Below are 14,628 nucleotides of genomic sequence, written 5' to 3' on the forward strand. Positions count from 1 at the left end.
GCTTGAACAAAATTTGTCCAACTTAGGTGTAGTGTGGACCGGATAGCTATTTATACAGCTTCAATTTGTTTGTTTTTAACTTCGGTACGACCATTTTTCACTGAGATATCTAATTTAAATAAAAAAGGACCCTTTTGTCTTTGATCGACCATATCTCAGCAACCAATGGTCGCACAAAACGGCCAAATTTCAAATCTACATGAAATTTTAAAATGTTGAGTGTGCCTTTCACAGTTGAATAACCCTCCGAAAACCCTGCGGAGTTACATTTTGATATAATGAACCGTTTCCTTGTTGCAAAGGGTCGAACTTTTGAAAAAATTAAATGGTCACGTTTTTTGCGTTTGAACATGCCCTAACAACAAAATTTTGTTGTCCCTTTAATTTGTTCCATTAGTGTAGAACACTAATAGCTTTTTTTTTAAACTCTGTTTATTTTTCAAAATTTTGTTATGAATTTTACAGAAAACCTTATATGATCTGAAAAAGTTACATATGACCGCTGTTACGTAACATTATTTGTATTTGTGCTTAGAAACATGATCGACGTTTTCTAAATAAAAAACAACGTTTTTTAGGACAAAGTATTATCTAGAAATAAATAATGTTTTAATTTATTACTAAATGCGTTTTCAATATTTTTCTTTTCATACAAATATTGAAGTAATTAAATGCAAGTACCAAGCGAAACTCATCAATTGAAAACTTTTTTTCAATACCATAAAGAATAGAAAATAATATTAATAAAAATACAATACAAAATTTCTTTTAACTATTTATTTATTACGTCTGAACGCCTAAAAATTTGAGATGAAATTATATTCTAAATATAGAGAAATAGAAAATAAGTCTCGAAAATAAGTATCTTGAATTTATATAAATATGATTTTTATAAGATTTTTGAGAAAATTGAAAAAGATTTTTGAATTATTGTCAATACAAAATCATCAGAAGTTAAAATATCAGTTTTTATCAGTTACCAAAAATATTTTCCTTTCTTTTCTCTTCTACCGTTTTCAGGTAATAGATACTATAAAATAAAAATGTCGCTATTAATATTAATTTTTTTATTCAAAATTTGCGTGAGACAAAAAATAATTGCACGCGTGTATTTTTTTCAAATGTTGAAAGAAATTCAAATTTTGCCTTTAACCCATCCTAATTCCACTTCTTTTTACTTTTAATTAATGTTTACCTACTTTTTGCATTTATCCATATTTTTACAAATTTTTACAACTACGGAACAATTTTGTTTTAAAAAATTTTACATCATAAATCTACTCCATTAGCAATCTCTTTATAAAATCACAAATTATCTTTAATAGTAATAATATAATGAGATATCCAGGAAAAAAATGCATCTGTAAAACGAGTGTCATCTTTTCTAAAACAAATCTACTAATTGTAATATTCTAAAATATAATACCTATTTTATATATTCTATAATAAATAAATATTCTATGTATATGTACAGCAGGGTGGCCCAAAAATGCATTGTCACATTTTTTTCACTCTAGAGGGCAAGGCATCCCCCTTCACCCAAAGTTTCCATTTTCGTAGAAAGAAAATCCTTTTTTAGTTTTCGAAATTCGAATATTAATACGTACCACCATTTCAAAAATTAAATACATATTCCAGGGTTTGATCGAAGCGTACCAAATTTTTTAGGGGTTGAAGAGGAATGTCTCAAATATGGCCCAAAAATAAAAAACTACATTTTTATGTATTATTGTTAGTTTTTAGCAATTTCCGTCGTTTTTTCATATAAATATTTACTAATTGACAGTTTGAACATTTACAGAAAAAAATGTAAAGAAAATGTAAAGAAATGTAAAATACTTAAAGAGTTATTTATTCTCAGAAATTGTACAAATAATCGTATTTTCTGATTGAAATGCAATATTTTGTCATTGTTTGGAGTGGTAAATTTTTCTAAAAACATTATATAATTATTTATACAATTATTTATTGCTTATTTTCAAATTTTCTAAAAATTGAGCCAGAGATGTCCATTTTTTCCAAATTGATATCCTATGCTACTTTTTGTTGAATAATTACAAAATTTTGATCAATTTCTTCTAATATTTAACTAATTTTATTTGTTCAAGCAGTTATCATTTTATAAAGGAAAGAAATAAAATACAATACATAAATTAATAACGATTTTAAAAGTATTTTTGGACAATTAATTATTCTAACAAATTATATTTGTTTAAACAATTCAAAAGTTGTTAATGTATTATTTCCATACACCAGACAGTCAAAAACATAATTGTATGTGTTCTATTTTATTTCATTTTTTTATTTATATAAAAAAACTGCTGGAACGAATAAGAATTGTTTAAATAAATAGAAATTGGTTAAACATTACAATAAATGTATCAAAATTATGTAATTATTCAAAAAAATGTAGCATATGATACTAATTTGAAAAGAAAGTTGATATCTCTGGCTCAATTTTTAGAAATTTTGAAAATAGGGAATAAATAATTGTTTAAATAATGTACATTTATTTTAACAATTAAAAACTGTTTTTAAAAAGTTATGGCAAATATTCAAATTGTCCATTAGTAATTATTTTCATGAAAAAAGACAACGGAAATTGCTAAAAAATAACAATAATACGTAAAAATATAGTTTTTTCTTTTTTGGGTTATATTTGGGGCGCTGCGGCGAGGGTGGGTTGAAATTAATTTATTTATTAGTATAGTTTTATTTTGTAGACGCTTTTCTTCAATCCCTAAAAGTTTGGCAGGTTTCAATGAAACTCTGGAACATGAGTTCAACTTTTCGAAAATTCAAAATTTTCCCATGTTCATTAATATTCGAGTTTCAAAAAAAAATATACAGATTTTCTTTCGCTGGAAATGTTAATTGGGGGGGGGGGGGGGGGGGGGGGGGGTGTCTTCCCCTGTAGCTCGTAAAGCGTTTTTTAGACCACTCTAATGTAGATTAGATGCACATTCTTCAAAAAATTAATAACTTAATACAAATATTTTTAAATTATTTGAGAAATCACAAAAACGTGTTAATTCTAACACATATAACACATGTATTTAAGATACTAAACTAGAGAATATTTTCAGCTCCCATGAAAGTTAATATTTACACTTAATTCTCGCTAACCTGCTAAACTTTTAACAGTTTTAAAAGGGACGTACACTCATCGGAATTTTGTTTGGATTCTCACTCTTCCCAGTAATAGGTTATTACCAAATTTCTAATATGCTAAAGTGATAAGATACGCTTTTCAACTATTCTCGAGAAGAACGGCTTTTAAAAAACCACGCATGTTACATGCACCGCGGTGCGTGCGTCTTCCAACTCCTGGTTAGATCAGGCGGTGGCGCGCCGAATTCGTAAACGGAAAATCCAGGCTCGCTTCCTGCTGGCAGCATCATTTCCTAATTCTCTACATTGTTTTATTGGAACTTATTATTGAATGTATTTAAATTACGTGAAAATATTGATTTTAAACTATTTTTTTTCATTTAAACAATTGGTTTCTTCAACTTTTATAATTTTTGAAGCGAATGTTTTGTTTAAAAACATTGCTCATTACCCTGATTTCAAAAAAATTAATATTATTATATTAGTGATAGAAACTGTCTTCTATTTATTTTATATATTTATTTCATTTTATTATAATAACATTAAAGATATAAAAATTTCAAAAATCTATTTTTTAAACAAGTTAAAAACAAATGTTAGAGTATTAAGTTTTTAACATATCTTAAATAATGGTGACTTTTTAGAATTGAAAGTATGAAATTTTATTTTTAATTTTGAACGAATTTGAATTGATTTCTGAATAAGAGAAATTAAAATCGAAAAATTGTTAAATTGAAGAATGATTAGAATTTTGAAAATTGAATCACTTATAATTAAAAGGTATTGAGATTGTACTATTCCCATTTCAAATTGTTCATAATTGAATAATTTAAATTCGGAAACTATTAAAATTATATCATTTTAAATTTAAAGCGATTAAAATTCGACAATTTGGAATTTAAAACTGAACTGAATTTTTTAAAGTGAATGCTTCTGAAATTCTAGAATTTCATACAGTTATTTTATTAAAAACTATAATTAATATTAAAATTAATTAGACCAATTTATATTGAATGAAAAAATCACCCCTATTACTCAATTACTAAGGTATTAATTTCAGATAATTTTTTTTGTCTGTTCTCATTTGAAACAACAATTATTTTCAACTTTTTAATTTTGAATCGTTTAATTCTTAAAACTTCCTTTAGAATTATTATTGATTCTTTCAATTTTCTAATCACATAATTTTCTTTTTAACATTACTCTTTTCAAATCTTTAACCTAAAATCGGACAATTTTAAGATATTGCATTAAACTTTTTTTTAATAGTACAAAAGAAGATTTCTACATATAATTCAAATTAAATTATAATAAATAAAAATTTAAAATAAAGTAATTTCAAATGAGAAAAAGTAAACGTTAAAAAATAAAAACTTGCGAATAGGAAAAATTAAAAATTCAGCGTTCAACATTAAAATTGAAAACTCTAAAATTATGATAATTCAAATTTAAAAAAAACTATTTAATGACTAAGTCATCAATTTCTGATAGTTCTATTTTCATCTATTTTCGTTTTGAACAACACAATTTTTAACTTTTTTGTTTCAAGCTATTTAGTTTTTAACAAATCATGTAAATATACTGTTCATTATTAAAACCTTCAAATAAAATATTATTTGATTTCAAGTTATTAATTTTGTTAAATGATCAACTAAAAATCTGAAATTTTAAGATATTAAATTGAAAATTGATAAAAAATAATAAAAAGCAAGATGTCTATGATTCCAATTTTTGAAATTGCACAATTTGAAGCCTTTGAATTCGATTTTTTTTAAGTTAGGTTAGAATATGCAAGATTTTAAAACATTTAAAAATAAAAAATAAAGCAATTTTTAATGCCTAGTTCTAAAATCTTCTGACTTTAAAGTTTAAAGGCTTAAATTTATGAAACTATTGTCTTAATTTTTCATTGTTTTGAGTTTGTTCTGTAGGCATTGTATTCAAAATCGTCCAACTAACAAATTATTAAAATGTAATTTATGGAACTATAAGGTCTTTCAATTTGATATTTTACGATTTCCAACAATATGAAAAAACAGACAATTTTTTAGTTTTAAATTTTAAACCAAAAAACAAGTGTATATTTATTAAATTAAGAACTGACTATCAAAGCTATTAATATAAAACTTTGCAATATTGAAAGATTTAATAGTAAAACTGTCCAGACATGTTTCATATTTGAATTTAGAACAAACTGTTTAGTATTACAATTTTGGTTTCAATGCCTGAAAAATTAAACTTTTATAGAATTGGGCATACAAAAATATAATTTTAAGTTCAAATTATGGACATTTTAAAGATGATAAATATATTTTTTATAAGTATCATCAAGATTGAAGAATTTCAAATATTGTACACGTTTAAGGTTTAATTATTCTAACAACTTAAAAAATTATATCCAACCAAAATATAAATGTTCAACTGTATAAAGAAAAATGAAAATTCCTACAAAAATACAATTCTTGAAAAAAGTGCCAGCAGAAGGAATCGAACTCAGATTTTCCGGTCACAGACTCGCAGCGCTACCGCCTGATGTAAACAAAATATAAAGTATCCAAAAATTCAAACAAAATTCAGAAGGGTGCAAGCTTCCCTTGTTATCCTAAGCACCACTCTTAATTTAGCCATTTTTTACAGCACAATTTTCGTATCAGTCAGTGAAATTCTTTCGCAATAGCGTCTATTATTCTTTGGAAATTCTCGGGTCTAAGGCCCAGGAAATTTCTTTCTTGGGGGGCGAGACCGAAAGATCGTCTCCGTCTTCTTCTTCTTCTCAGGAAGTAGTCTTCGTAGTCGGGACCTGTCGGTGGATTCACCTTGGCGTAATAAATTGCTGCGAAACCGCTGTATATTAACAGCGCGGCGGTGGCAAGCTGTCGACAAAAGACATTAAAGTTGCTGGTTACGCTGTTGTGTCTCGTAAATGTTATTTACACGTGGTAAAACAGCGGTAAAATAAATGTATCGCTAGCCAGAGCACTGTTTGAGAGTAAAAAAATTATGATAATAAAAATGAAAGAATTAAAAATGTAACAGCAACGGTACCATGTTACTTATTTTAAAAAGTAACGGTAACATTAACACATTTTAAGTTTTGGACGACTGCAATGCAAAGTAACGCAAGTTACTGTACGTCAGTGTTGGTTGAGTTACTTTTTTAAGTAACTAGTTACAGTGACCTCGCGATTTAGTTCTTTCGAGAATTGACGCCGCGCCACGGGAATGGGTGCGAGCTGCTAGGGGACGTGCGGTGTTCACTCAGGCGTGACAATCCAAAAATAAAACCGGGGAAGAACAAAATAGTTCGGAGTCAACCGAAGAATTCTATTTTAAACAAAAAAGATCACTTTTTTACTGGAAGAATTGAATTCTCAAACCAGAAAGAACACTTTTGAACAAAAAAGTAGTATTTTCAAGACAAAAAGATGAATTTTCAACAAGAAAGTTGCTGTTGAAACGAATAGTTGAACCTTCTACCAAAATAGTTGAATTTTCCAAAAATAAATGAGTTTTCAGTCAAGTGATTGACTTTCATACCTGAAATATTAATTTGCAATAAAACAAGAATTAATTTTCAAGTGAATAATTGAATTATCTACTATTTCCAAACCATAAAGTCAAATTTTCAATAAAGGAGTTAAATGTACAACAAAAAAGTTAATTTTCAAAACCTGAAAGTTGAATTATCTACAAAATATTTGAACTCCCCCCCCCCCCCCCCCCCCCCCGCTCCCAAAAAACAAATTCGAAACAAAATAGTTGAATTTTCAACCAATGCAATGAAATTTCAACTAAAATTATGAATCTTGAACCAAACAACCACATTTTTAACAAAGTACTTCGAGATTCTGCTGAATGTTCTAATTTTCAACAGAAAAAATGTAAAAAAATAGCTGAACCAAAAAGATGAATTTTTAGTGGAAGAGTTGAATTTCCAACGAAGAAAGATTTTTCAATTTCTTTCTTCAAGCGAAAAGGATTTAATTTTTGACAAAAAGTTACTTTTTACACAAATAGTTGGACTTTCTACATAAACACTTCAATTTTTTAACAAAATACATGATTTTTCAACCAAAATAGATGAATGCACACAAAAAATATTTTAGTTAATATTATTTCAACTAAAAAAGATTCAAATTTGAAATCAGACACAGTGGAATTCAACCAGATCAGATTAATTTTCTATCTTTAAGCTCATAATTTATCAAATGGAAACATTTTTCAGTCACAATTTTAGGAGTTAGGTACTGCTTTTCTATAAAAATAAAAATAAAAAATCTAAATTTCTAGTAAAAAATGTCAAAACTGATTGGTTCTTCGTTTCGAGTCCCCAAAATACATTTCTTTATTTACACTACATAATAAATAGGACTGAAAAGAAAATGTTCTATTAGTTTTGTGGTAACTCATATTTTTAAACAAATCTCTTAAACGTAAAATTATTTTAATAATAAAAACTGTAACTTCGTTTTCATGATAAATCATCTTTCAATGAAATATTATCATCGCAACATTAAATTTTCCACTATGTCAATTTGGTCAGTCAATGAAACCTAATAGGTTGAAAAATTGTTTATAACTTTACAAGTTGCTTATATACTTCTAATTTTTTACAACTTTTCGATGCTAATACCACTTTAGTAATAAATTATAACGATTTTAAGCTAAATAATTTGTTGTGACACAAAGTGATATACTGTTAAAATTATTTAAATAGATTTTTTATAATGAATAAATATAATTGTGAAGAGAATATTTGTGATTTTCAAGTCTGTCTTAATTATTCCTGACGAATTATGACCTAACTAAAGAGATTGATTCAGAAATAATAAATCATTGTTCCAATACACAATTTTACAACTATATTTTTTAAGCACTGATTGAAAAGTACAAAAATAATATTAAAACATAACTCGACAACTAGAAGGCAATGCAACGATTTTCTTTGAATAAAAAATAAAATCGTAAAAAATAACACGTGCATGAAAAAGTAAAAAAAAAACACTTCAAACCAAAAATCAAATTTTTTTACATTTTTTGACCAGACGTTTTGAATTTTTCAAGTTTTATATTAATATAAAAACAAGTACTGAATTCTACAGGACACTTATTTTTTAAATTAAAATTGGTTGAAAAGTTTCCGAGAAATCGCATTTTCAAACAAAAATTTGGTAAACTCCTAAAATTTTGAAATTAAAAATAAATCCTACCACAATATCTTACTTACTAAGCACTACTATTCCTGCCAGTTTCAAGAAAATCTCTCAATATCGATAACAATTTTGATATATCTGACCTGAAAACTTTTAAAAAAACTTTAGTTATTGAATTTAAATATTGCTTATACACAATTTAGCGAAAGAAGTATATTTGAAGAAATGTCACTTTTTAATTTGACTTTGGGAAAATTATTTCCTGTCTTTTAAGTTGTACCGTTTTCAAATTTACAATTTTAAACAATCAGTTTAAAGCTTATGTTAAGAACTTTTGTATAATTATACTTTTGAATTGTTATTAACTATCATAAATATTCAAATTTAGAATATCAACATTAAGTTTTTATATTTAAACCACTGATAGAAAAAGGGCCAAAGATCTTTCATCAACAGCCTCAATAATAAATTGTGAATTTTGAGTTGTGATTTGTTAGCTGTGAGTTGTGATGTGTGAGCTGTGAGCTGTGAGATGTAAGCTGTGACTTGTGAGCTGTGAGTTGTAATTTCTGAGCTGTACATTAAATTCTCCGTTCATATTTTGATTACGCATTTTTTAATTGTTTACCTAAAAATCACCTAATTTCTAACTAAAATCCACATAAGGAAGATTAAAGTCTCACCTGAAATACTGCCCAAAACTTGTAACTGCCCTCATTTATGAGGAAATCGTAGTAACCACCCCAGACATCTCCTTTTGGCTCCACCATCGCCTTTGAATCCCCCATATCTCCCATATCGTCGACGTCGAGATCATCATCATCGTCTTCATCGTGATCGTCGTCATGCTCATCATCATCGTGATGATAGCCACGCTCGTTTTCTTCAGCATCGTAACCACGATACCATCTCGACTGCCTGGCCACGCAAAATACAATAATTAGTTCCGCGTAATTATTCGGGATTACCTCAACTTGCTTCTACTAATTACGTTTCAATATTATTAGATATTAGCGATAAAACGTTCAAATGAGTCTATATAGCACATAAGATCATCAAACAAATTGCGAATTGTAAAATTGTATTTACAGAATGTAGATATCTCTGCATAGATAATTCATCTTCATCAAAACTGAAAAACTCGCGGATGCAATAAATAGTTGGATACTGAATTATCTACTCTTTATATTGCTTGCAATTCACTACAATGTTGCTCAATTATTTCGCTCGTTCATTATTATTCAAGTAGTGCATATCTTATCAATCACTTCTGCATCTAGAGCTTAGCAAGAAATAATTTATCCTTTAAAATTAAACTATTCTATTGAAACTTCTTTTGAATTAGAATCGTGACTAGCATCTATTACATTACTGGCCAACAAACAGACCTTATGCATGCGATTATTGTACTGTTTTTATTTCTTGAACATTTTTTGAATAAAAATGTAAAATGGCCACGTTTATCCCGATGGGCGATTCACGACTCGTCCTCATACCTGTTTCAGGACGAGATCCTACATAGTGTGGCCCTTGTGCACCCCCCGTGGTGAGGCCAGGCAGTTCCCAGTCACCAGCGCACTGTTACCCCACTAGTCTTCTTCGGACTTGGGAGAACTTATATCCATAAAGTATTTCATGTCATGAATTAATAATAACCTTGTTTTGAAAAGACCATCTTATTCACAAACGATGAATAGTATCTTTAAAATCCTTAATCTTAAACATGCAAGGAAACTCTTGTTACTATGTTACTGTATTACTATATTTAAAAATCAAATATCTTTTTAAACATAATTTTTAATTACAAAAAAAACTTTGTTTGAAACAATTGAATTTGCAGCCTGCAAATATGAATTTTTAACAAAAAAGGTTATTTTCAACCAAATAGTTAAAATTATAGTTCAAAAACTAATTTTTAAGATAAAAAGATAAATTCTTAACAAAAATTTTTATACATAGTTGATAATTTAACTACAAAATATTAAAACTCAAATTCGAAAAGTGTTGAATTGAACTAATTACAAAGAATTTTCATCAATGGATTTAAATCCTCGAATAAAAAAGATTAAATAGTTGCATTGGTAGCCAAAAAAATTATTTTCTACCAATAAAAGTATTTTCAGCCAAACAAAATTATCATATATTTATTTATTGTATCATTATTAAAATAACAAATTTTGAAAAAGATAGTTACATTTTCAACCGAAAGGATTAATTTTCTAGAAAAAAAATACGAATTTTTAACCAAAAAAGTTGCCAAAATGAAAAAAATTTAAATTAAAGCAAAAGGAATGAACTTTTAACAACGTAGTTGAATTGCATTTTTAGACAAAATATGATATTTTTACCAAAAGAGATAAATTTTCAAATAAAAATGGCAAATTTTCAACAAGAGTTGAAGTTTTAACTAAGAAAGATTTTTTGTGAATAAGGACAAAAATGTCCAAAATGTTGAATCTCCAAGCCAAGACGAGCTTTTTGCAAAGAGTTGAATTTACTACCTAAGAGATTATATTTCTACCAAAAAAATCAGATCTTCGATATATTACATAAATTTCAAACCGAATAGTAAACAAATTTAACGTTATCCGAGCAATTAAAAAAAGTTAAATTTAAATTAAAAAAAAATAATTTTCAATTTTAAAAAACGATTTTTCTACGAAAAAGTTGAATTTTCTACCCAAAACTATGAAATTTAAAAAATCGCGATTTTCAGTGGATTTTTGAACGTGAAATGATAAATTAAAAAAAATTATATTTTATATTTTAATCAAATAAGATTTTAATTCAAGATCAAGAACAGTAGAATTGAAACTATAGAGACAAATTTTTAAGAAAGGACTTGGATCATCAACTATAACAGATACATTTTCAAGCAAACAGTTGCATTGGCATTGCTACCGCAAAAAAAATCGACACTGATCCGAACGACATAGAATTGTAGATAAAGGATTGTGGTACCTGACTAAAGACATTAAAGTGCCATTAAACCCTGTCTACCCTCTATTTTCAACAAAAACTCTCACTGTGCCGACTTAGGACAAAACTTCCCTACTTATAAGTTCTAATAGTTAGAATCTGGCAATGCACTAGAAAATAGCTACGAAGGGTTCGAAGGTCATGGCATTCTATATATTTCACTAAAACCTTGAAAAATTCGAATAATTTCAAATAATTTGATAAACTTAAAAATTGTTTTTAATCTGTCATGATCAATTAAAAAGTTTTGTAAGATTATGAAATCCCATACATTTTTTTAACCGAATTTAATCATTTGAAATGTCTCATAAACTATTTAAAACCTGTAAAGCTCTAATGAAAAAATGTTCTAAATTTTGAGAAAATAAATTCTAGTAAACTTCCAATAACACTTCAAACCTCGTATTTATTACCTCAATGATTCTGTAGTGGCAACTGCAGTATTTTCTGTTGTGACTTCTTCTCTGAATTTCCCTTCATTTTCATCAATGTCCCTTTCATCCGAACTTGCAAATTTTGCAGAAATTAAGACTAGTAAGAACTGGCATATGAGCCGAATTTCCATTCTGAAAATATAAAATTCTCATTAAATAAGTGAACTTAATCATCAACATCAACTTCAGGTCAAAATGAACCACTTTTGGGGATTCATAATTAATTTTTACACAACTTCTGTTACACCCGTCGAGTGGAAATTTTTATATTTAGTATTAAAAGTTGTATGTTAGCAATGACCGCCAGAATACTTCTGAAATAATTAATGGTTTAGAAAATTATGAATTTTAAGGTGGGAAGCAAATTCAAATTTTCCTATATTGGGCTATGATTCTCTATGGCTCTAGAAGTTATTTTTTTAAAAGTATTTCTTGAGCTTAACCTAGTTTCCACAACCACTTCAGGAAAATTTACAACTTCCTAGAATCAACAGGAAATATTTTTAAAAACATTGAATTTCCATTAAAATTCTTGAATCTTCAAGACGAATGGTTGAATTTTTATTTTAAAAATTAATTTTCAATCAAAAGAAGAGTTAAAAAAAGGTACATAGTCAACTGAAGAAATGAGCTTTTAACTGAAATGATGAATCATCTTAAAAAAAAAAGAATTTTTGACAAAGGAGGTTAACTTTCAACCAAAAATGTAATAGTTAAATTTTTCAGTTTTAAATATTCATTTGTAACTATTAATATAAACGTATTTTTAACGAAATAGGATAATTTTCAACCAAAAAGAATTACTTTTGAACGAAATTGTTATTTATTCAATGAAATAATTAAATATTCAGGCAAATAATAAATTTTTAAACGACAAAATATGAATTGTCAATCTAAGATATAATAGTAGGTATTTTAACCCAGAAAGAATCAACTTTGAACAACAAATAATTGGATTTTTCACCAAAGAGATGAAATCTCTGCCAACAGAGATTAATTTTCAACTAAAATTATGAGGGCCAATTTCATCGTAATAAGGTCTAGTTTCTAGGTCTAGTTTGAGGTTACGAGTGGTTTCAGTGGCAAGGGTTATAGAAGAGAAGTGGAAATTGTGTCTGAATATTCGTGGCCTTCTCTGAACGTGGTTAAGAATTTCATCATCATCAGATGTGGCTAAAATATCATTGTGAAACAGAGCCATATTTCCTTCCTGTATACTGCACTCACTGCCCTTGCACTTTAATTTCGGGGTTATGTTACTTTAATCGCTGATTAAGGGCATGTGAAACTTACAGTTTCCCCGGCTTTTTTCCCACGAAAATGAAAATGTTTAAAAACTAAAATCGGAGATGCTATAAAATATCATAACGGACGTCCCCGGACTCTTTTTTGACGGATATAATAACAAAAAAGTTTATTGTGCTAATTAAAAATTTTATGCATATGCATTATTTTGAGGTTACGTCGTTTTTCATCTCTGCCTTTCCGATAATCTGGAAATTATTTATGAAATAAACTTTTTTAATTGCCTGCAAACAAGGTTAGTTCCGGGAGATTAGTTACTATGTTTATTTGTTATTCCAAAGTTTTCGACCAAAAATATTGTGTAGTTTGGAAGCAACGCTCGGGTGAATTGTAACACACATAACCTCGAAATATACACGCACGTTGTTAGCAATATCAACAATTTTTTGATAAAAAAAAATACAAAAAAAGTGTGTGGGGACGTCCGTTAGCATGTTCGCTATCATTTCCCAGATTTTGAAGGCAAAATATTTCTTATCCTAGGAAAAAAGCCGGGGGAATCTAACACTGAAAAAATCGATATTATTTTCTAAGCGCTATGCAAATTAATCACATTTTGCTAACATAAATTTTTTTTAATTAATCCACAAAAAAAGTGTGTGGGGACGTCCGTTAGCATGTTCGCTATCATTTCCCAAATTTTTAAGACAAAATATTTATTATTCTAGAAAAAAAGCCGGGGGAACCTAAAACTGTTAAAATCGACAATTTTCTAAGTATCACATGCCCTTAACCTCCATAACCAGCCATTATTGGGCGGTTAAGTTAACTCGTGATTATCTTCCCCTAATCATGATTAAAAGAATGGTGGAACGCAAAGTATTGATTAAATAAGGTAAATCAATGATTAACGATTTATTCAGAATTGGTGAAATCGGCCCTGAATCTTTAATGGAAATAGTAATATTTTTAGTTAAAAATAAGTATTGTCCTGAAAAAAATGAATTCTTTGGATCAAATTCTAACTTTCAACAAATTAGTTTAATTTTCACCAAAAAAAATTATTAACCAAAAAGATCAATCAATTTTGTACCAGTAAAGAAGATTTCTTCACAAATTAAATAAATTTGCAACTAGATAATTGAATTTTCAACTAAAAAAAGTAATCTTTTCAGAAGAATAAACGAACTTTCAAGAAAATAGTAGAATATTCAATTAAAAAGTCCATTTTTAACAAAGTAATTGATATTTCGACCAGAAAGATTGTTATCTTACATAAAAAACAGTTGAATTCAATTAAAAGAGGTACATTTTTATTTTGGAGATACAGTATTACTTAAATAGTCGAACTTTCAAATGAAAAACTAAATTTTCAAGAAAAAATGTAATTTAAATTTCTTGTTCCAAAATTAATTTTTATTCAAACAGAAACGAATTTTTCACAAATAAAATACTTAAAATTTAAAAACAAGCTCAAATTTTATTTAGCAAAGATGTTGAATTACATGAATTTTAAACCAAATAGTCCAATTTTCTAATAAGAAAGTTATGTTTTCAACAAAATAATCGTATTTCTAACTAAAATATTAAATTATCATCAAATATGGGATAGTTAAATTTTCTGATTCAAAAATTAATTTGCATCCAAGCAGAAGCAAATAAAAAAATAGTTAAATTTTCAACTAAACATATGCATTTTTAGCAAA

The 14,628-nt window shown here is 27.5% G+C and overlaps 1 protein-coding gene across 1 annotated transcript; it reads right to left on the bottom strand.

Annotated features, from left to right (window-relative positions):
• Positions 1-5,765: 5,765 nt before the first annotated feature.
• LOC117182977 (pheromone-processing carboxypeptidase KEX1) lies at positions 5,766-11,808 on the bottom strand. The gene is made up of 3 exons (XM_033376103.1): positions 11,657-11,808; positions 8,948-9,182; positions 5,766-5,984 (listed from the first exon to the last, which is right to left on the bottom strand). Exons 1-3 carry the CDS (start codon positions 11,806-11,808, stop codon positions 5,766-5,768), a joined length of 606 nt encoding a protein of 201 aa, XP_033231994.1.
• Between the last annotated feature and the right edge of the window lie 2,820 nt (positions 11,809-14,628).

Source organism: Belonocnema kinseyi, chromosome 2 (assembly GCF_010883055.1).
Source record: "Belonocnema kinseyi isolate 2016_QV_RU_SX_M_011 chromosome 2, B_treatae_v1, whole genome shotgun sequence".
Classification (NCBI taxonomy): Eukaryota; Metazoa; Arthropoda; class Insecta; order Hymenoptera; family Cynipidae; genus Belonocnema; species Belonocnema kinseyi.